At 43.5% G+C, this 24142-nt stretch overlaps 1 protein-coding gene across 7 annotated transcripts in view; it reads right to left on the reverse strand.

Annotated features, from left to right (window-relative positions):
* ACBD6 (acyl-CoA binding domain containing 6) overlaps positions 1 to 24142 on the reverse strand; it is a 157521-nt gene that overhangs the window by 15220 nt on the left and 118159 nt on the right. For 5 of the 7 annotated variants that reach the window (XM_050963375.1, XM_050963377.1, XM_050963376.1 and 2 more), the window contains one exon: positions 751 to 781. In XM_050963375.1, the coding sequence (XP_050819332.1) occupies positions 751 to 781 (31 nt within the window). Of the gene's footprint in view, positions 1 to 750; positions 782 to 12982; positions 13637 to 15962; positions 16034 to 24142 lie in introns of those variants that run through there. The other 2 variants (XM_050963382.1, XM_050963380.1) reach the window with 2 other exon arrangements.

The following is a 24142-nucleotide window of genomic DNA, read 5'->3' on the forward strand; positions in this document are numbered from 1 at the left end:
AGCCACAGCAATCTTCTCTAAAAGAAAAATTCACGGTACTGTTTCTGAAACATCCTCCTGTCCCACATGGCTTGTCCAGGATAGGACAGCCAGTGCTCTTTGATATGATTCCTCCAACACATTAATGCTAGCAGGTCCAACAGCCACATTTCTGGCAACAGAGATTAGTGGATATGCTACCCAGTATCCTGCATCCAGAACAGGACCGCAAAAGGCTTTATACAGAAAGTGAACCACTAACCAAAAGGAAAAGGAAGGCTTCACAGTGAGATTTAAGGAAAGGAACTGAATCAGCAAGTGCAATGGAGGAAGGAGTGTCCCAAAGATGAGAAAATGGAGCAGCCCAAGTGAAAGCAGCCCTGTTAACCATGCAGAGTGGAGGAGACACAGATGGAGCCAAGATCGGAGAGAGAAGGTGAAGGTGGGGTCCAGATAGATGTTAGACGACAGTAAAGATAAAGAGAGGATGGGGCTTCCCTCAGTGTAGCTCACAGTGTTGCTACCAGGCCAATATCAGTAGATTAATATGATGAGATTCCAAAGGTCACTTGCTACAACATCTGCACACCACTTTCCCACACTTTCCACTGGAATTTGCTGTTGGAGTTACCGGCCTGGTTAATCCAGCTCCAGTTTCTGGACAGTTCCCTGCTTCTACTTCTTCTGAAATATGCTTTACACATTATACTATTTATTTAAACAGAAAACTCATGCAGTTAATAGGCAAATGTAAATCCAAAACCAGCTTACCATAATGCAGTGCTGTCTGGCCTTCGTCATCCTGAAAAACAAAGAAACCTGGTTTTAGAGGCAAATGCAGGTTCTAGGGGTATAAATAAGTAAATAACTAACCAGTCAGAGCAATTTATTAAATTAACTAGACAACTAGCACATGGCCCCATGAGCATAAGAACATAAGAATGGCCATACTGGGTCAGACCCAAGGTCTATTCAGCCCAGTATTCTGTCTGCCAACAGTTGCCAATGTCAGGTGGCCCAGAGGGAGTGAACTTAACAGGTAATGATCAAGTGATCTCTCTCCTGCCATCCATCACCACCCTCTGACAAACAGAGGCTAGGGACACCATTTCTTACCCATCCTGGGTAATAGCCATTAAAGAACTTAACCTCCATGAATTTATCTAGTTCTCTTTTAAATCCTGTTATAGTCCTTGCCTTCACAACCGCCTCAGACAAGGAGTTCCACAAGTTTACTGTGCCCTGTGTGAAAAAGAACTTCCTTTTATTTGTTTTAAACCTGCTGCCCATTAATTTCATTTGGTGACCCCTAGTTCTTATATTATAGGAACAAATAAATAACTTTTCCTTATTCACTTCCTCCTCATCACTCATGATTTTATATACCTCTATCATATCGCCCCCCAGTCTCCTCTTTTCCAAACTGAAAAGTCCTAGCCTCTTTAACCTCTCCTCATATGGGACCCATTCCAAATCCATAATCATTTTCGTCGCCCTTCTCTGAACCTTTTCTAATGCCAATATATCTTTTCTGAGATGAGGAAACCACATCTGTACGCAATATTCAAGATGTGGACGTACCATGGATTTATATAAGGGCAATAAGATATTCTTCTTATTCTCTATCCCTTTTTAATTGATTCCTAACATCCTGTTTGCTTTTTTGACTGCCGCTGCACACTGCATGGACGTCTTCAGAGAATTATCCACAATGACTCCAAGATCTCTTTCCTGATTAGCTGTAGCTAAATTAGTCCCCATCATATTATAGTATCAGACGGGTAACCATGTTAGTCTGGATCTGTAAAAGCAGCAAAGATTCCTGTGGCACCTTATAGACTAACAGACGTTTAGGAGCATGAGCTTTTGTGGGTGAATACCCACTTCGTTGGATGCATGTGCATCATATTATATGTATAGTTGGGGTTATTTTTTCCAAATGTGCATTACTTTACATTTATTCACATTAAATTTAATTTGCCACTTTGTTGCTAAACAGCAGTCAGAATTCTACTGTATCTTCTGCCTTTCATGCGCTCAGCACACAGTGAACACACACCAGCAACTCATCAGAATGCCTAGTTACATAACAACATCAGCGTAACTCAGTTCAGAGCACTGATACGTCTAGCTCAGAAAAATCAATGATTCTAGCACCACAGCCAAATGCGGGGTCCCTGGCCAGTCCTGCGACTGCAATGCAACACTGGAAGGAGGCTGAGTGCATTGCCAGAGGTGCTCTCCAAGCAAGATCTCTGACAGCTGTTCAGGTGAAGGCAAAGCTCCCAGGCAGCTTTTCAAAATTATTAGGGACAACCTCAGTGTCAAAGCCAATATTTCTTCTCTCAATGAAACAGGCTCTAACAGCCAATACTGCATATATGCTACTGCTTTAGTGCAAAATGGATGCAGTCTTAGCCTCAGAATTCCTGCTGGCAATTAAGGGTAATATTTTCAAAATAGACTAGGTGACTGACTATGCTCCAAGGTGACTTAGGAGCCTTTCACTTTTGAAAATTTCCCCCTAAATCATTACTATATGAAGAGCTTTGATAGATGTGTATTATTAACACTAAATACAAGTTCTTGTGCAGTTTTCAAAAGAGTGCAAAACCGTCCCCCACCCAGCTGATCAAACAAGTACAGAAAAACATTACATCAGTCAAATTGTATTGGGCTCCGCTGAGTCCTGCGCTGTGCTCTGCTGTGCTGGTTCACAAGTGCGAAGGGGAAGAGTCACAGAAAGCCTCTTCTCCTTGTGCAAAATTCCATCATAGCGTGTGTATCTCAGCATTGTTAGAAGCACGTTCAGCTAATGGATTGGCCTGCGCAGCATACCCCCAGGGAACACAGCCGGCAAGTTCAGAGGCACGTACAGGTCTCAAAGCCGAAAAGCACAAATGCTGCCACCAGAAGCCAGTGCTTGCCAGCAGATGCTGAGTGTGCATGTTGCAGCTGCTAGAAAGAGCAGCAGCAAGCACCCCACAGTGCAGCACCCTGCAGGGTGCTCGTGTCAGATGAACCAGTTGCATCTCTGCTTCCCATTGAGTTATTAGCCACAGCAGGATCTGGCTCTGTGCAATGCTCTCCTTTACCCCCATTTATCTGCAGAACTGTAGTAATAATTTTGTCACTTTTTAATGACCATCTTCTTTGTTATTATACTACCACCTCTGCAGCCTGTCCTGCCCTCTGAAGCGAGGGAAGAGAAAAGAAATGAAAAATAAGCCGAAAACACAAAACTGACTGTTTGGAGATTTGTGGTTTCTGAGCATTTGTTAACAGACCAGAGATTGCTCCATATGTAACATTTTTCAACCTAGGAGATTAGGAACAACTGTGTTTTAGGAGTTTCTGCATTCAAGTTGGAACAGAACAAGTATTTCTGTCTCAGCCCAGGTCCACACCTAAACTTAGGTCTACCTAGCTAGGTTGCTCAGGGATGTGAAAAATTCACACACCCCCTGAGAGATACAGCTAAGTCAACCTAAATCCTGGTGTATACACTGCTAAACTGATGGAAGAATTCTTCCCTAGACCTAATTACCACCTTGTGAGGGGGTGGATTTACGACGACGGAGAAAACCTGTTGCTCTAGTAAGCATCTACACTACAAGCAGTACAGTGGTGTAGTTGCAGATATGCTGCTGTAGTGCTTCTAGTGTGGACGTACCCCCAGTAACAATACTACAGCAGCGTACGCATGGAAAAGGCCTTGTCCCTTTTCCTCTGAGTTGCTGTAGCGAGTGTGAACTTAAGAACATAAGAACGGCCATATTCGGTCAGACCAAAGGTCCATCTATCCCAGTATTCGGTTCAACAGTGGCCAATGCCAGGTGCCCCAGAAGGAATGAACAGAACAGGTAATCATCAAGTGATTGATCCCATGTTGCCCATTCCCAGCTTCTGGCAAACAGAGGCTAGGGACACCATCCCTGCCCACCCTGGCTAATACCTAATCATGGACTCATCCTCCATGAATGTATCTAGTTCTTTTTGAACCCTGTTATAGTTTTGGACTTCACAACATCCTCTGGCAAGGAGTTCCACAGGTTGACTGTGCATTGTGTGAAGAAATACTTCCTTTTGTTTGTTTTAAACCTGCTGCCTATTAATTTCATTTGATGAACTCTAGTTTTTGAGTTATGAGGAGTAAATTATACTTCCTTATTTACTATCTCCACACCAGTCATGATTTTATAGACCTCTATTATATCCCCCCCCTTAGATTTCTCTTTTCCAAGCTGAAAGTCACAGTCTTACTAATCTCGCCTCATACAGCAGCTGTTCCATACCCCTAATAGTTTTTGTTGCCCTTTTCTGACCCTTTTCCAGTTTCAATATATCGTTTTTGAGATGGGACGACCATATCTGCACACAGTATTCAAGATGTGGGCATACCCTGGATTTGTATAGAGGAAATATGATATATTCTGTTTTACTATCAATTCCTTTCTTAATGATTCCCAACATGGTTAAATTTTTGAATGTCACTGCACATTGAGTAGCTATTTGGCTAGGATATGTAAATTGATACCTATAGTAGACACCACAAACAAAATAACAGAGGTAATTAAGGACGACATTCATTGACTATTCAACACTAAAGCCTGGTCTACACTTCAGAGTTAGGTCGACGCAAGTCAGCGTACGTCGACTTACCTCTGTAAGTGTCTACACTGCCATGTTCCTTCGTTGATGTAAGTCGCTCACTACTCTGACTTAATAACTCCACCTTCACGAGAGGCATAGTGCTTAAGTCAATATAGTTAGGTCCATGCAGCGTCAGTGTATACTGTGCAGTGTATAGTGCTTATACTGACTATTGCTGCCTTTCAGAAGCCATCCCACAATGCCCCACACTGGCAGTTCAATTGGAGCAAGCGCTCCTGATGAGGATGTGCAGAGCCGACACAAGAAGCGTACTGTGGACATGTTAAACCAATTCAATTACTGTGTTGGCTGTACGTTGATGTAACTTAGGTTAACTTAATTTTGTAGTGCAGACAAGCCCTAACAAGACAACAGATCAGATTCAGAGCCACAAAGAGGTTCTCAAGCACACACTTGCTTTGGAAACTACAAAGACTGCACTGACTTCAGCAAGATATTGGAAATGACTGGAGATGAAGAGGTGGGCACAGTACAAATGAATTATTGGAAAGGCAGAGCTTAATATATACAGTGTGTATGTGTATGTGTGTGTTTTGGGGGAGGGGCTGTGGGTTACACTAACCAAATGAAAAGAGGTGAATTGAACTTAGGCATCCTGGAAGAATTCCCTTCAGATATAGTACAAATAAGCTCAACAACCTCAAAACCACTTACTGCAGTGGTCACCCACCCATTGAGTGCGATCGACTGGTCGATCCTGGAGCCTCTGCCAACTGATCGTGATCTCTGGGTCACTAAAAGGAGAGCGACACAGCGGGGCTCAGGCAGGCTACCTGTCTGCCATGGCCCCACGTCACTCCTGGAAGCAGCTGGCTGCTGGCACGTCTCTGCAGCCCTGTGCCCTGCCCCTACTCCCAGCACCGTTTCCACAGCACCCATTGGCCGAAATGGGGGAGGGGGCGGTGCTTGTGGGCATGGGCAGGGCATGGAGAGCCGCTACCCCTCTCCTCCCAAGGGGCTGCAGAGATGTGCCAGCAGCCAGATGCTTCTGGGAGCATTGTGGGGCCATGGCAGGCCAGCAGCCTGCCTAAGCCCCGCTGTGCTGCCGGCCGGGAGCCGTCTGTGGTAGGCGCCTCCTGCACCTCACACCTCCACCCTCTGCCCCAGACCAGAGCCCCCTCCTGCACCCAAAGTCCCTCCCAGACCCCTCATCCCATCCCACACTCCAAAACCCCTTGCCCCAGCCCAGAGCGTGCACCCCCTCCCGCACCCCAACCCTCTGCCTCATCCCGGTGAAAGTGAGTGAGGGTAGGGGGAATGGAGTGAGCGGGACGGGGCCTCGGGGAAGGGATGGGGCAGATCCCAGGTTGATCTTAAATTCAAAAAGTGATCTTGTGCGCAACAAGGTTGGAGACCACTGACTTACAGTATATGTCACATGGTAACAGAAATTCTATATACTTTTGTTCTTATTCCAGAGATCTGCATAAAATGTTGTTCCATGAGACTTTCACCAAAGCTGAGTTCTAAAGACACTTGTTTGGAATTTATTATTCGCAGAACCGAGTTTAAATCCCAGCCTCAGAGAGGCTTTTCTTTAATTAAAATGTTATTTTTAAAAGAACTTTTAATTCATTGTTCTACAAACAGAATCTATTATTTACACTGATTTCTCCCGAATCTGAATGCTAGCCAAATGCTATTCCAGGTTAGAGTTTTTAGATTTTTGGCTTATGATTTTTATTTTTCCCCTGATAATTTTTAATCCAGTGAAACTGAAAAAGCCTAAGCTATGGTCACTCATTAAGGGCCTTGAAATTCCCTGACTGCTCCCAATCTCTCTTTGATTTGTCTTCTTGTGGCACCATGGCTAATGAAACTTGTGTGTCCAGCTGCTATTAGCTGGAGAGACATAGTGCTTGACTTAAGATATGGCAATTCTGATCCTTCAAGTTAAGGTGCGCTCCCACCTGAAAACTAATTACAGATAGTGCCATGGACATACGTATCACAGTTCTAGTTGGGGAAATAACATGATATGATCATCATCTAATATTATTAGCCTTCCTGAAACACTCATTGTTTTACAATGAATCAAGACGTACGGAGGCATTCTTAAAATTAACCCTAGCTGGTCTTTTTAATGCAGCGATCTATACATTTTCCAGGAGCGTGAGCTGCATCTCAACCTGCTGAAATGTGTAAGCACAAAAAAGCCACTAAGTAATTACAATGCAACACAAATGTTACTTTTACTGCACAATGGGCCAGACTGTCCCTTGCCATAGTGCCCAAATGGGCAACGGAGGCTGGCAATGACGACCTGCCAAAGAGATGAGAGCAGATTGCACCAGACAGTGCAGCAGGTTCTACCTACTATGCTTCCTGGGACTCTGGAAGGGTGATCACTGAGCCGCAATGTCTCTCCTGGTATGGGTGGGGTCCACTCTGCCCTCTATTTCTTGCGGAGGTTAAATGCCACAAACTAGTCCGGAGAGCTGTACATTCGCCAGCAATTTGATAATCCTCTTTGTGAGCTCCGCTAGTAAGTTATAAACACATCTGCAGTTATAATTCACTTGGATATTATTTGTCATAAGTTTACAGGTGAAAGGACTATAAAAGCTCTGCAATGGCTGCCACTATAACCAGCTGTACCGGACCACAGCTGTTTGTGTGTGATCCTGACAGGAGGCCGCTGGGTCAGCACCATGGGAGATTTGTAATCCTAGTTTGAAATCTGTAACAAGGAATACATACAACCAAACGGAAATGAATGCTGTGGAGTAGTAAGTGAAAGATTTTACTTATCTGCTTTGCAACTAGACTCAGTTCATTTTTCTCCGTTTAAATTGATTTTTATTTTTATTTGTTTGTTCCATTTCAAGTGACCAAGCCAGAGGAGGGATGTTTGTCATTGTTATTTATATCCCTCTCCCTCTGCTTTAGCTTCAAGGATTGCCTAAATGTAATTTATATGGAATTGTAACTATGCACAAGACTGCGAGTCTATTGATAAATGCTGAAACTGGTAATTTGATAGAAATTTATGTCGATACCACATGATCCCAAACTGTGGTCCACAGAAATCTAGCTGGTCACATACCACCAATTCCCCCCCATTTTCTGTCTCCTAATCCACATTAAAAGAAGCTAAAATATATTAATTTCCTAATATTTGCTTTCCATGTAAGCGGCTGTGATCTTCTACCTGTATATCATTGTGTAAGATTTTGAATAGAGTCACATGAAAGTCAAAGGTTGAAAAAAAGAAAAGAAAGAAAGAGAAGTCAACGGAACCAAATAAGTGACATTATACAAAAGGAAGACAAGTCTAACTCAAAGCACTAATATTCAGCTTTCTACACAGCTTGTGCTATATGTTTCAAAGTGCCATCCTAATGAATCTCTCCCACAGCCTCTGGTGAATGATACTTTACAGATGAAGGAAATGAGAAACAGAGGTTTAGTGACTGGACCCAAGTGAATCAGTGGCAGAGCCAGTACAGGAAGATGGAAAGAAGAAAAAATACAGAACACACAAATAAATGAAAGACAAATATGCAGCAAAATGTCTGAGAAAGTCAGTGAATCCAGAACTGACCCCACTTCCTCACACACAAATGATGGAAAACATTATGTTCCATTCTAAACTTTCACCTGCACAACATATCGTCATTTCTTAGACTCAGAATTTGTGCAGAACATTTTACATCCTTTTGTTACACTTGGCCATGGTAAGTAGACAGCTACGCCTGCATGGACTTGAAGGGAGATGAAAACCTTTCCTCTTAGTAAAACTATGTATTATGACAATACATCACGTTATCTATGTGGTACCTATTAGCCAAAGCATTCTAAGTGTCTCGCAAAACTACAATGCAGTTAAGATTAGATTTAAAACATGAAAATTTGTCAAATTCTTAAGCAAATAAGGTCTGGAAGAGCCTATTTCTATGGCTTTTCTCAAAGCAGAAGAAAGGTCATTCCAGAGGTCTGGGGCTGCTAGTGCGAAAACACAGGCAGCATCTGTTGTACCCATACATGCCCTGGAGCCAAATGCCCTTTCCCTCCAACCTAGTAGAGCAAGGAATTGATTTTGCAAGGTGCTAAACATCCCACATGACATCTATGGGAAATGAAGGCAGATGCTCAGTGTCTCACAGGAAGCACGTGGCTCCTTACAGGATTCAGGCCACAGAACAGTACTCAGGATATCAATAGGCTGGTAAATGTGTGGAACCCCTAGTGTTTAGATAGAACATGGTTCCTGAACACAAACTTCTGTACTGAAAATTGTACGCTGTCTCCAACCTCTAAGTCAAACATCACTGATTCTTTTTCTAGGCAGTCACAAAATTAATAATAGTGTATTGACCTTTAAACAATCAGAGGGCAATTTAGTACATTTCCAGTATGAAGTTCCAGAATAAGCAGCTACCTTCATTTTATAAAAAGTTAAACCCTAGGAGTCTTGACTCTAGCTGGGGACAAGGGGGGTGGGGAGAGCCTGACGCCAGTCACTTGCACAGAAATACTCTGGATTATTTAAGTGACATAAAAAAAACACCCATTCTGCAAACTAGCATATGATGCAAATTCACATCACAGCACAGAGGAATTAGATTTGAAAGATGTGTGCTCATTCTCTGGCACCAGAAGGAATCCCTAAATCAGGGATCAGCAACCTTTTAGAAGTGGTGTGTCAAATCTTCATTTATTCACTCTAATTTAAGGTTTCGCATGCCAGTAATACATTTTAACATTTTTAGAAGGTCTCTTTTTCTAAATCTATAATATATAACTAAACTATTGTTGTACGTAAAGTTAAATAAGGTTTTTAAAATGTTTAAGAAGCTTCATTTAAAAATTAAAATTAAAATGCAGAGTCCCCTGGACTGGTGGCCAGGACCCGGGCAGTGTGAGTGCCACTGAAAATCAGCTTGCGTGCCGCTTTTGACACACGTGCCATAGGTTGCCTACCCCAAAGTAAATGAGGAGATAGGCAACTTCCTTCCCCATGTCATTGTATATTATGACTACTGGTTAAAAAAATATACATACACTGTAATACAGATGCTTGTAAGTGCTTACTTTTTGGGAACTGCGGGGTTACACTGGAATTGGCTGTTCCACGGTGAGCTAACATGCCTCTTAAAAAAAACAAAAACACAAACCCAAAAAACCCTCAAAGGTTCACAAAAATAATCAACACACACACACACACAGGCTCCAGTAATTTCATAGTGTTCAGTGTCTGCAACAGATGTCACCCAGGAAAATCCAACTACCAGTGAGTACCTTATTGGATAACAGGATTGTGTTGTGCTCATGAGTAATTTAAGAAAAAAAAAAAATCAAGACAACATGATGTTTAAAGTGCAGATGGGCCAACTGGCTTATCAAGTAAGTGGCACCTACAACTATTGCATATCAATTTGGAATTGTATGAATATTTGTACCCCATGCTTATCTTGGGGAATTTTTGTAACAATATTTACCGTAAAAACTACAGCTGTCAAACGATTAAAAATAATTGTAATTAATCGTGAGATTAAAAAAATAGTCACAATAAATCGGAGTTTTAATTGCACTGTTACTAATAGAATACTAATTTAAATTTATTATAAATATTGTGGATGTTTTTCTACATTTTCAAATATACTGATTTCAATTACAACACAGAATACAAATGCACTGTGCTCACTTTATATACTTATTTTTGATTACAAATATTTGCACTGTAAAAATAAGAAATGGTATTTTTCAATTCACCTCATACAAGTAATGTATTGCAATCTCTTTATCATGAAAGTGCAATTTACAAATGTAGAATTATTTTTATTTTTTACACAACTACACTCAAAAACAAAGTAAAACTTTAGTGCCTACAAGTTGAAGCATGCAGGGCATATGAATGTTCAGTGTATCTGGCACGTAAATACCTTGTCATGCCAACTGCAGCACTGCCATGCAAATGCCTGTTCTCACTTTCACGTGACATTGCAAATAAGGAGTGTGTGGCATTATCTCCTGTAAAGATAAACAAACTTGTTTGTTTAAACGATTGGCTAAACAAGAAGTAGGACTGAGTGGACTATTGATATTCTATTATTGTTTAACAGTGCGATTAAAACTGTGATTAGTCACAACTATGTTTTTAATCTAGTTAATTTGTTGTGTGTTAATTGTTCATATTAACTGTGATTGATTGAAGCCCCAGTAAAAACACATATACAAGTTACTGAAGGTGCATATTGGCTGATTCAGGGCAGCACAGTAGCTTGTGGCTCAGCCCCTGCAAAGCTCTGAAGGTGCATATGGATTCCTGGGGACTGCTGGATACTTTATAAAACACAGTGGCTGACCTTGCTGATCTCACAAAGCCAGAAGGATGTGGAACCTTCACATGAGCATTTACTGACTTTTCAATGCTCAACCCTAACAGTCTCATAGTACAGGTTTTTTAAATGGAGTTACATAAACATGGTCTTTCTTCAGAGATCTGCAGTATTATTTTTCAGCTATACTGTGGTAAGCTCTAAAACACAGCGGGTGCATTCCATATGAAGGAGGCGGTACTGTCACTGCCCTGAGGCAAACACAGTCTAACGGCATGGCTACACTTGCAGATGTAGAGCGCTGTAAGTTAAACCAGCGCTCGGACAGCGGACTAGGGAAAGCACTGCAGTGTGTCCACACTGTCAGCTGCTAGTGCACTGGTGCAGCCACATTTGCATCACTTGTAGCAGCATTGGGAGTAGTGCATTATGGGCAGCAATCCCGCAGAGCATCTCTTCCCATTCTGGCGCTGTGGCCTGTGGGAAGGGGATGTGGGGTGCAGGGCATTCTCAGTCCTGTCCCAGAGCCCCGTGATGCATCGCTTCGCATCCCAGTGATCCCTGTGCTTCTGTCCACATTTGGCGCCGTCTTTCAATGTTTTTTGTACTGCATGCTCTGTCTTCCCTTTCCGTCTGCAGGAATGGATCCCAAAGTGCTGAGGAATATGCTGATGGGTCTCACCAGCACATCATTTTTGGCAGACAAGTTACTCCTTAAGCTACAAACTGACAGTGACAAGTCTGACAACGATATCGACTCGCGTAATGCATATGACATGAGATTGCTTGTGGCATTACGGACATGCTCATCACCACGGAATGTCACTTTTGGGCTCAGGAAACAAGCACTGAGTGGTGGGATCACATCGTCATGCAAGTCTGGGATGACGATCAGTGGCTGCAGAACTTTTGGATGAGAAAAGCCACTTTCATGGGACTGTGTGATGAGCTCTCCCCGACCCTGAAGCACAAGGACACAAGATTGAGAGCTGCCCTGCTGGTGGAGAAGCAGATGGCTATTGCAAACTGGAAGCTGGCAACTCCAGACAGCTACCGATCGGTGGCTAACCAGTTTGGAGTGGGAAAGTCAACCATTGGAATCGTGTTGAAGCAGTTTTGCAGGGTCATTAATTGCATCCTGCTCAGAAGAACCGTGACTCTGGGTAACGTGCATGACATTGTGGCTAGCTTTGCACATATGGGTTTCCCTAACTGCGGAGTGGCGATAGATGGGATGCATCTTCCAATTCTTGCACCAGTTCACCCAGCCTCTGAGTACGTTAATCCGAAGGGGTATTTCTCTATGGTTCTCCAGGTGCTTGTGGATCACCGTGGGCGTTTCATTTACATTAAAGCAGACTGGCCCAGAAAGGTGCATGACACACGCAACTTTCGGAACACTGGCCTGTTCACGAAGCTGCAAGCAGAGTCTTTTTTCCCAGACCAGAAGATCACCATAGGGGAAGTCGAAATGCCCATTGTGATCCTTGGAGACCCCACTTACCCTTTAATGCTCATGAAACCCTACACAGGAAGCCATGACAGCAGCAAGGAGCAGTTCAACAACAGGTTGAGTCAGTGCAGAATGATTGTGGAGTGTGCTTTTGGCTGTTTAAAGGGCCGCTGGTGCTCTCTGTATGGGAAGCTGGATCTGGCTCATGACAGCATCCCCGCGGTTATATCCGCATGCTGTACTCTCCATAACATTTGTGAAGGGAAGGGTGGAAGATTCATGCACGCATGGAACTCGGAGGTTCAACACTTGGCAGCTGAATGTTAAGAGACAGAGAGTAGGGCTATTAGAGGGGCCCAGCGTGGGGCTGCAAGGATTAGGGATGCCTTGAGGGAGCAATTTCAGGCTGAAAATCACCAGTAATGTTTGGTGTCCTGCACGGGAGTGAAGTGCAGTGGTTCCAATGTGAGTAGAAATCTATGCTTCCTACACTGACTTGCAGTGCCTGTTGCTTTCCTGGGCTAAGGTATCTTTTACTTAATGCAATAATAAAGAATGTTTTCAAAGCCAAAAAAGCCATTTATTTAAAATAACATTCATTTATTGAAAAGAAACACAACTGCTTGGGAAACAGAAAGGGCAAGGGAGTGGAGTGGGGAACGGTTTAATCACAGATTTGCGTATGTCCTGCTCTCATACTCAGCCTTCCTGTCTGGAGTGCTGTGCAATGAGTGCTGCACTTCAGGCTGGTTAAAATGCATGGTGATAGGGGTTATGTGCAGTGGGTAAGGGGCGTAGTTTGCAGGACTGGGTGGTGAAGCTACAGGTGTTGGAGGCAGCTGGTGGTGGTAAGAACCCGGATGTTGGGAAAGTGGGTTGGAGGTGACATGGGGGCGCAAGGGAAAGAGTTTTGGGGCAAGGGCTGTGGGGGGAGGGGAGGGGCAGGCATGGTAGCGCTCCACCTGCATGGATATAAGCGCCTGGATCAAGTCTACTTGGCGCTCCATAATGCTTATCAGCTGCTCCGTGCTTCGGTGCCAGCGCTCTATGCTTTGGTGCCAGCACTCTGTATTCTGCCGGCAGAAGCTCTTTTCTCTCTCCCTCCACTCCTGCACTTTTTGATTTTCATGAGGCGACTGCTGCATTACTTCATGCAGCATGTCTTCTTTGCTTCTGTGTGGCCTCTTCCTAATTCTTTGGAGTCTATTGGCCAGTGATAACACGGATGGCTGAGATCTCAAGGTTGCATCTGTAAAGGCAAAATACAACACTTAATAGAGGTGGCATTGTTCAAACCAGACAGAACAATGATTCACTTGTACTTAAAGACATGCACTGTCTACACAATTTGCCCATCGCAAAGCGAGCGCACATAACACACAGGAGCCCCAAAATGGTGAATAAGCACAGGGTCAAGTGGACTGACTGTTTCACTGTCATACTGTCCTCTGGGGTTCTGTGCCTTGGGGAGAGCCAACAGCAGCAGGGGGCCCCTATACTGAACACTGCCCCCACATTTTCCACAGGAGTTCGTCCTGGAAGATCTCACTGCTGAGGGTGACCTGGGAAGCAAGGGAGGGTCTTCTACTACAATGCGGTTTCCACCCTGGCCCATATGCAGCTTGCCTGTGTGCAGCAATGATCCCCCCCACCCATCACAGCACAGTGGCGCAGACATGTTAGCCTTACTGGGACAAGGAGCACAGTAGTGCTCCCAAGGAACCTGCACAAGAGCATTGCAAAGCTTCTGGATGAGACCTTTGAAGAGATCACTGAGGCCGATTACTGCGATCTGAGAGAGTACATCAATGCCCTATTCCGCATCTAGGCATGCATGCAGCCCTAACCCTCCTCACCCCAAGAGCCTGCACCGAATAACTTCCTTACCAGGTACATCCTCTGGTCTTTGTCTTTACCCAAGCATCGGCTGCTGCAACTGGCTACATTCCTCCTGGCTCGAGAACAGCTCCTGGCTGCACGCATCTAGGGATGCTGGGGTGTCTTCTTCCTCCTCAGCACCCTCGCTCCTGCTTTCCTTCTCCTCCTTCTGCCTTATTGAACTGGACTCTGAAGTGTCCATGGTGGTTCTCGGAGTGAAGGTGGGGTCACCCCCAGTATTGTGTCCAGCTCTTTGTAGAAACAGCAGGTAGCGGGGGCAGCACTGGAGTGGTGGTTTGCCTCCTTCACTTTAACCCTGCACTGCAGTGCGTCCTGGTCATGGCCCCTTTCCATCATATCCCTTGATATTTGCCTGAAGGTATCGTAATTCCTACGGCTGGAGTGCAGCTGGGACTGGACAGCTTTCTCTCCCCAAACACTGATGACGTCCAGCCATTGCTCTATACTGGGGATCGCCTGGCACATGGTGGCATGGTCCCCTGGAAAGATGCACTGAGAGCACCCCATGCCTTGCTGAGCAAACAGGAAAGGGATTTTCAAAATTCCCAGAGAATTTAAAGCGCGAGTCTGACAATTGGTCACCTGAGGGCAGGGCAGTAGAGTTCAAAGTGATGACCAGAGTGGCTAGAACAGGCATTGTGGGACATTTCTGGAGGCCAATCAGAGCGCATTAACAGACCAGGGCATCCACACTGGCACTGAGGTGCTCCAGCCAGGGCGCACCAGGCGTTATGCCTCTCGCGGAGGTGCATTACCAGGAGCGCTCCAGCTGCGGAGTCAGAGCACTCTACATGCCTTGCCAGTGTGGACGCATCGTGAGTTAGAGTGCACTGGGCTGCTTTAATGTGCTCTAACTCGCAAGTGTAGCCATGCCCCAAAACCAGTCTCTCTATAGATTCAATTTGTTTGATCTGATCAGAATTAGTAAAGAGTCCTCCTGGATGTATGGGAATGAAAGGTTCTGTACAGATTCCCCCTTTGAATTTCAACACCTATGTTCATACTGCAGTTAGAGATGAGTATGAGCTGCAAAACTTGGAGCCAGATCTGCATGAGCTCAGAGTTTGGAGGAAGAGGAAAGAGGGCATGAGTTCAGATGCGGGGCTTTGACTTGAGCACACCTTTAATTGTTGCATTATTCATGTGCATGGATATATAATATCTGTATAAAGGCTCACAAGCACTCACACAGAACGCAAATGTTCCACTCTTCTTGCTCCCTTTCTAACCAATGGGCACTGCCCATGTCTGAGGGTTACACACACAGCATGAGACATACTTGCCAGCTCTTCCCATTTAAGCAGGACAAGCTTTTTTTAAATTTTATGTTACGGTATCATTTTCTCAACTCTGTCCCCACAGACAGAGCTTCCCTTTTTCCATTCATTTCTATAGATTTCAAATGTTGGCAGGGACTGCACAAGATAAGAGCATTTCAAGACCACTGGGGATTGGCTGGTGAAAAGATAAATATTTACACTACATCTTTAGAAGGCTAGTGTGTAAAATGAGCTAGAATAAGAAGTAATCTAAATGAGAAATGGCACTTGTGAGCCACAAGTATAGATCTTTGCAAACACCTGGCACAGAACTACTCAAGCCAGGAAAGTGAAAAATAGCAAGGAAAATATTTTCCCTACCTTTAAAAAAATGTTTTACTTGTTACTTATTTCCACGTTAGGCTTAAACATCCCAACAATTTACTTTCATCTCATATTTCATTTTCTCCCCATGAAATTCTTATCTCCTAAATGGATGAAGCAACAAAACGTATCAGAATTGACATGTAAACATACACCAACAAGCAAAATTATAAAAAAAAAAAAAAGACATGCAATCAATGTGAACTCCATGGGCTACATTTTCAACTAGTTTTAACACAGTCTTTATTTTTGTGCTCCTCTTTGCACACCGTGCTTGCAAAAGTGGACATGCATCCTGTTGGTACAAGCAAAACCCACATTTGTCCAGTCAAACCTGGTAGCTGAGTGAACATGGATGCAAATGTGGGCATGTAAAAATGGAGGTTGAGGTTGAATGTTTGGTACCATGATTTTTATATTCCTCTTAAATGGAATACATGTGTACGTTACACACTATACAAAGCAGAAGATGTTCCCCTTTTATTTTTAAACGTATGCTTACAAAAAAATTCTTAACAAGTGGACACATACCCATACCACAAAACCACCATGTTATTCAGTGGAAAGGCTAAGGGCCTTGGAGACTAATGGAACGATCCTCTCGCCTCTGGAGATGGTCCCCTGGTTGCGGTAGAGCAGGAGAAGTTGCCTGGACTATCCCTGTTTTGTGGATGACTGGAGAATTTCTCAGTCTCATGAGTACTATCAATCCAGCACCTTTCAAACCACACTGCTTTGGTGCAAGACTCTTGACTTTACGCAGTATGGTATTCTTCACTTAAGGATGCCTGTAACCCCAAATATTGCTGACTCTAGGACAATGAAGCAGAACTTCAGCTGTGTTTCATCTATTTTTGATTTAACTGAAGCAAAATAAAATTGTGACTACTCAGTTTTACACGCTGCTTTAGACTGAGTGCTCTGTATTACCCTGATTAAGTCAATATTTGTGATGACTGTATAAATGTTAATGATTATTACTAAATTGCACTGAAGTATGTTGTTGGGAGACTGCATTACTGCTGTCCTCTGGGATCTGCATGATGATAGCTGGGGTATTTTATGAGGCTCTCACACTGAGCAGAAGTGTAATAGCAAAGGCACCAGTGCGGGTTAAGAAAGGCCTGACAGAAGCCGAGTCAAAACTCCGAACTCCCTATCAGTTTGTAACTCACCTCCCAACCAGTTTTTTTGGGTGTAGGTTAAAGATAAACCAAATTAACTAGAGCAGGATCACATATGCTGGGGTGACCAATCTTACCGGCAGTCACATATGACCACCTTAAGAAGTTTGAGTGTTGGGGCACACCTGCCGGTTCTCAGGGCTTCAGCTCTGTGGCGAGGGGGGTCTCAGGGCCTCAGCCACACAGGGGCACCTGCTGGGGCTTTAGCCCTGCTCCTGCTAAAGCCCTGAGCCCCAGCAGGTACACCCCAGAGGGCTGAAGCCCTGAGACGTCCCACCCCACTGGGCAGAGAGGCAACGTGCAGAGGGGGCATGTGGGGTCATGGGACCCCCAGATTTTTGCCAGGGTTTGCTGGCCCCGCTCAGTCACATGGTACCACCAGGCCCCCTCCTTGTATGGCAGCTGCCAGAGCTGGCAAGTTGGGAGCTGCAGTGGTAGGTGGAGGCAGCAGCAAACAGCTGGGAGCTACAGGGAAAGCAGCTGCTTTTGCTGCTGCCTCTCCCCACAGAGCTGCAGCTCCCAACTGTTTGCCACTGCCTCTCCACCTGGAGCTGACACCTGAGAGCTGCAGGGAGAGGCCTGGGATGTGTGTGACTCAAGGTGTTGATGGGGCCTTAACCTTTAAATTGTGCCTCCCACTCTCAGCAGGCGCCAATTGTTTGTGGCAGAAGCCACTAGCCCCACCACCCTATGCAGGGCAAAAGCCCTGAGCTCCCCACTCCTGGTCTGGTAGGCGGGAAGAGGAGGGGCGTAGGTGGGAGGGGAAGGAGAGAGTGGGGGGGGGGGTGCTCCACAAGCCGCACTTTAACAGTAAAAGAGCCACATGTGGCTCGTGAGCCGCAGTTTGGCCACCCCTGACATATGCCATAAGACTGGTTAGCAATTAACTCTTTCAGCTACCTGGTATCTGGACAGACCAAGTAGGAGCTGCACAGGTAATTTAGACCCTCACAGAGAAGCAACTAGTATATGTGTAATGGTATGGACCCTTACAGCAGAGCTCACTACTGAAAAGAAAACTGGATTACCTTTTGTATGTTTTAAAACTGTAATGTGAGAGAAAGAAATATTGAAACCCTTTAACTGCCAGCCTGAGAGCTGGAGTTCCTTCATCCTGGGGACAACTGTTCTTATATTGTTCTCTTAGTCACATATTGCTGCCTATGTAGGTGGGGGTTTTGTGCATCTAGTTTTCAGAGCAGCTTTGACAGTTCTGAGAGAATGCAATGCCCAGTATCCTCCACTTGCTTCCTCCTGAAGCCCCATGGTGTTGATGCACGCAAACTTCACTGGCCTGAGAAGCTGAAGCCTCAGGGTTATCCTAACCCAAGCCCCAGATTTTCAGTCTAGCTGATAAAGTAGTTACCATGATACCTGAATTCTCATGTGCCATTTCAACTGGATAGCATTCATCATTACTACTCAATATAAGCTGTTGTGCAGTGTTTCTCTGCATGGATGAACCATGACGATGTTACACCTCAGAGGTGGCTGCATTTATTTGAAGGATGAAGTGATTTTCTGTATGTATACAGTAGTTTGTGAAGCATCTCTGAAGCCTTCTGGGCATGGTTTAAAGGTACTATATTATCATATCTTCCATTTATAATGCTTGTATTTTCAAACTCATTTGCACTGATTATCCAGGATGCATTTAGGCATTTAAGAAAGGGGCAGAATACGATGACCCTGTAAAGCTGCTATTTGGTTTAACTGGGAAATTGCTTTCATGAGCATTTTTCTGCTTTGTGTTACCTGTGGAACCATGCATCGTCATAGCTCATGCCATTTCAATGGTCCACAGGCAAAGCACGTTAGTGTGATATAAAAGCAACCTGGGATGCCTTGTGTCCTTAACCATTCAGAGAAAAAGAATTCTAGCTGTATTTGGAAAGGCACCAGTGTCATAGCTCACCAACAGTCTCACACGGCTGCAGAAGATGCCAAGCCTGTGCAGAACTGTATAAGGACAATTACTGAGGAATAATATCTAAATCACACTGAGCAAACTAAACAGAGTCTCTCTTGCCTTTGAAGAAACACATTAATGAACAGAAAGATTCAGATATCACTTCTCAGGGAAATTCCTTCCTCTCGCCCAGCGTAAAGTTAGTGGCTCCCTATTGCATTCACCTATTGCTTATCGCTTTAGTATGGATGAAGTAAATACCTGGTTATTTAAGGAACAGGATAAATGGGCTGAGACAGCTTTCCCCATCCCCAATTCACCAGGGAATGCTGGAGAATTCCACCTGACACTAGGACAGCGTTGTGCTCTTAAACAATCTACCGTCTGATCCGATTGTTCCCCAGTGGGGAAGGCAGGCTGCAGCTCACTCGAGAGTCATTGATTGGATTAACAGCCTAATTCCCAACAGATGAATAGAATACTGATGTCTTGTCAGCCCAAATCATAGAAGGAAAACAAAATCTGCTTCTACAGCTTGGAAATTTAACCCTTTGTTTCCCCAGCAGTGTGAGTCTGAATTCAGAGCCCTGCAGTTTCAATTCAAGATCATAGCCATTTGAGTGGCTATATATATTAATATTTGGCAGGCGTAGGCAAACTATGGCACACGTGCCGAAGGCGGCATGCGAGCTGATTTTCAGTAGCACTCATGCTGCCCAGCTCCTGGCCACAGATCCAGGGGGCTCTGCATTTTAATTTAATTTTAAATGAAGCTTCTTAAACATTTTAAAAACCTTATTTACTTTACAAACAACAATAGTTTAGTTATATATTATAGACTTATAGAAAGAGACCTTCTAAAAAACATTAAAAACATATTACTGGCACGCGAAACCTTAAATTAGAGTGAATAAATGAAGACTCGGCACATCACTTCTGAAAGGTTGCCGACCCCTGATATATGGGCATAGTTTGACTAATCATCCACTTGCTACTAGATGGTTCCTTTCCATCTTCCTTAAAACTGGTTTTCCATTAAAGCTCATTTTTTCAAGAAATGACAGCCTGGAAAGATACTGGTGTTGAGATCTTGATTTTTCTATTTTATTGCACCCTGGGAAAGGAAATACTAAATGCAGCCCAAGAAGTTGGTGAAAAATCATTATCTTTATAGTTATTATTCTAAGGTATACAGATATCACTATGTGTCTTTTAAGAACACCGTTTTATCTGAATGATAGAATCTGACCAGTGAGAAGCATCAGACTATATATTTGCATTCTCCTTCTTCTCTGTCTCTGCTTGCTCCTGGCCAGGATCAGGATAGGGGAGGAAGGCAGGTCCTGTGGAATATGACTGGGATCCAGGAGACCTGAATTCACAGGTCTGTCATAGACTTTCTGTGTGGCCTTGGACAAATCACTCACACTCAGAGTCTTGGTGCACCATCTCTACAATGGAGTTATTGAGGCCTTTTTACCTCACAGGGAAATTGCGAATAGAAATTACTATTTGCAAAGAGCTCAAATACTACAGTGATGAGGGCCAAAGAATCTCCAAGAGCAGAATTTACTCATGGAATCCTAAATGAGATTTTTATTTATTTGCTCAAGGGTCAGCTAGGGGCAAGAAGAAATCCCAAATGTCAGGTCTTAAGAGATGCATCAAAGAGATTTTATTCCTAGAGTAGGAAGAACCAGTAAGTACTAATTGAAAAGACACAGTTTTTACAAGTGTCTTCTATTTTTGTGTTTAAAAATCAGGGAGATAGACATTTAGGTACTCTTAACTGATGTTGCAAGAAAGGGGATGCAAAACTGGGGACCAGGTTGGAACCTATTTAAAAACGTGGTCTATAGAGTTTGTTTGAGCCACATGTGAATGTGAATGACTTATACAGAGATTCTTCCTATCCTGTTTGGCTCTGCTCACTGGAGACTAGCTAGACCACATTTAACTCTGTGGACTGAAAGTTATTATTGTCAATTTGATTGGGATTATATAGCTCATATGCATAGAGGAATAGGCTATTCCAGTTCACCAATAACCCCCCCTCCCGAAACCCTTACCCTCTTAAAAATAAACTGTCCCAGGTCTAGCTAAAAAACCACACAGGGTAGGCCAGGAAGCTAGATTCCCATCTAACACCCTTCTCTTTCCCTTCCAACAGCACCTGGAGCTGACAGAAGAGTTCTAGATTTCAGTGTTTTACAACATTTACATGTTTTACATGCACAGTTTGCACAGAAGATCTGCAATGAGATGGCACAAAAACCTCAGGCCAGCCTAAACCATACCAATATACCAAATATAAAGGCACCCACATACTGAGAGAGAGTCCTTCAGAGAGAAACAAGGAGTTCAATGCTTACAATAAAGGGGATGGGGGGAAGCAACAGTCTGGATTAATGAAAGAGCCGCCTTGCCCAACACCAGAAAGCACTTAATGAATGACATGACACCAATCAAATGATTCAATTAATGCAGTGTTAATATTAGTGTTGCAAAGTCAGTCAGATTATTAGCACTTTTTTATCATTTGAAGCCATGTTGTTTCATTTTTATCCCCAGATGTGAACTATTACAGAATGGCAATACATAAACAAAATCAAACCTTAAGGATGATTTTTTTTTTAAACCAACCCTGTCTTGTAACGCAGTTGCATTATACATTTGAGAAACCAGGTTAAGGATGGTTACTCAGACAGTTGTGCCCTGGAGCTAGCAGACTGCAGGTTTTATAAATACATACAGAAATAATTAAAATCTAAGGGGTTTAGAAGGGTTAATCTCCTTTAAATAATCTCTGCCACAAAGCCTGTAAAGTCACCACTGGCACAGCGCCCATATCGGACCGGCTGTCGGATATCAGGGTAGCATGTGGGGAATGGAGCAGAGAGATTAACTGAAACCACAGCCATGCTGACCTATCAAACATACACTATTCTCCTCAATATGGCCCCCTCTGCTCACTACCAAGAGGTTGAAAATGGACTGAAAGCCCAGCCAGACAATATCCAATACCAACTAGCAAGTCAACATTCCACTTACTGTAGCTGATTAAAACAGAGAAAGAGAGGTATATGTTGAAGGGCTGCTACATGTAGCAGCTTAAAGCAGGCTGTAGGGAGACTGAGCAGGGCACAAGGGAGTACTGCTGTCCCCATTCAGTCCACCAGAGCCATCCGCAATTTTGAAACAAACTCAAGCTCATTTTAGACTTTAGAGGAGTTCATCATTTTGTACAGGCTCTCTCCTCTTCAGGAGAATCAACCACTCAGTCCTGTGCAAATGCAAAGGAAATGTTACATTTTAAATAATTATTTAGCATTTTCCACCATCTTCTATATTCAAAGCTCTTCCTCTTACTTTAAAGTTGCCTTTTTAAGACAAAATTTCGGCAGCCATAAAAAATAAAATACTGGTTACTGCTGGTGGGCAAACAATGATTTTGAACTGGCTGAATGCTAATGAAATGTTCCTGTGTTTGAATCAATGAGTTGGCTGTGGACTCAGGTTCCAACCATATATTGCCTCAGATGGCTGGGGTGAACAGAGGGGATTAGCTGAAATTTTGCAACTGTATTAAGAGCTAAGCAAGAGTCCTGAAGAAATTCAACTTCCTTTATCTGCTCTTCAAATTAACCATAAAGACAGCCTTAGGAGACTATGTTTTGGTGTCACAAATCTTCATCAGTTTGGATAAACTGGAACCCATATAAAACCACCTGGGTTTTGATTTTGTAAAACCAAACCACCCAAATTTAGAAGGCTTGGATAAAACACTTTGGTTTTGTCCTGCAAAACCTCATTAAGCCAGGTTTGGGTTTTGCAAAACCAAGATCGGGGTAAATTGGGGTACAGGTTCTATTTTAGCTGAAATAAAGTTTGTGGGAGTCTGAATCAAGGTTCTAATTCTGTCTCAATCTAAAATTAAAAGATTCCTTTTTAGAAGGACACAGATAATTGAAGGGACCACGTGTAATCTTGAAGTATGAGATGATGGGAGCTGTACTGCACAGATTCCATGTGTACTTTCACTTCAGTATATACTTAGAAACTAGTGTGGTAATCCCTCTTCTGAGTTAATCTTTGTTAGGAAAGGACATTCTGATATACTTACATCCTTTTGAGAAAGACATGCAGGCATAAAGACCCAGATCTCCCATTTCTGAAGTGACAATGTGCATGTATCTTAGGGCAGAGTTAGGTTGCAATATGCACGAGTTAAGGAGAAGTTTCAGTTTCCACTCTGAATCTCATAGTTTTGTTGTTTATATGACACCTAAAGGCATTTTAGCAGACAGGGTTCTCCTGTCCATGTAGTAATCCACCTTCCCGAGAGGCAGTAGTTAAATTGATGGAAGAATTCTTCCAACAACTTAGCGCTGTCTACACTAGGATTTAGGTCGGCTTAACTACAGTATTCAGGGGTGTGGATTTTTCACACTCCTGAGTGACGTAGTTAAACAGACCTAATTTTCTAGTGCAGCCCAAGCTTAACACTGGGAGTGGGGTCCACCTGTAGAAGGGAGTAGAAAGTTGGGTCACATGTACTTCAATTTCCTACTGAGACAGCCAACAAGGGAGCCTGTTGTGATATTGGCATCTGTCCACTAAGTACAGAACTGAGACCAACTCATTTCACATATGGTAGAGCACTGAACAGAAGCAGATGGTAAGTACTTTTAGTCACCATTGACTAGGGCCAGAGCTGAACCAGTGACCTAGAGGTGAAAGGCTCTGTTCTCCCATTACCAATCCCCAGAGCCATGCAGTCCCTCTAAAATAAGTGTTGATACATTAATCTTTTTGACTGACAGAAATAAATATCAACAGCAAATGAAGTGTTCAGTGCAGGGAAGGGGAAACATTTACCAAAATGCTATTTAAAAATGTACAGCTAAGAGCACCCTTGGGGTACATTCTAACATAACAGATATTTCTATCTATGCAACTTTCTTTTTTGTACTAGAGGTACAAATGTTAAGAAACACTGCTGTATTGTATTCGTGCAATTGTTCTGATGATAGGTACAGCAGAAATGTGTGTAATGCTGCAGTAAATAATAAACTGTCTGCTGTACTTCCTTCAGAGTCACCATTCTGAATCAGGTTTTT

Source organism: Gopherus flavomarginatus, chromosome 7 (genome assembly GCF_025201925.1).
Source record: "Gopherus flavomarginatus isolate rGopFla2 chromosome 7, rGopFla2.mat.asm, whole genome shotgun sequence".
NCBI classification, from domain to species: Eukaryota; Metazoa; Chordata; order Testudines; family Testudinidae; genus Gopherus; species Gopherus flavomarginatus.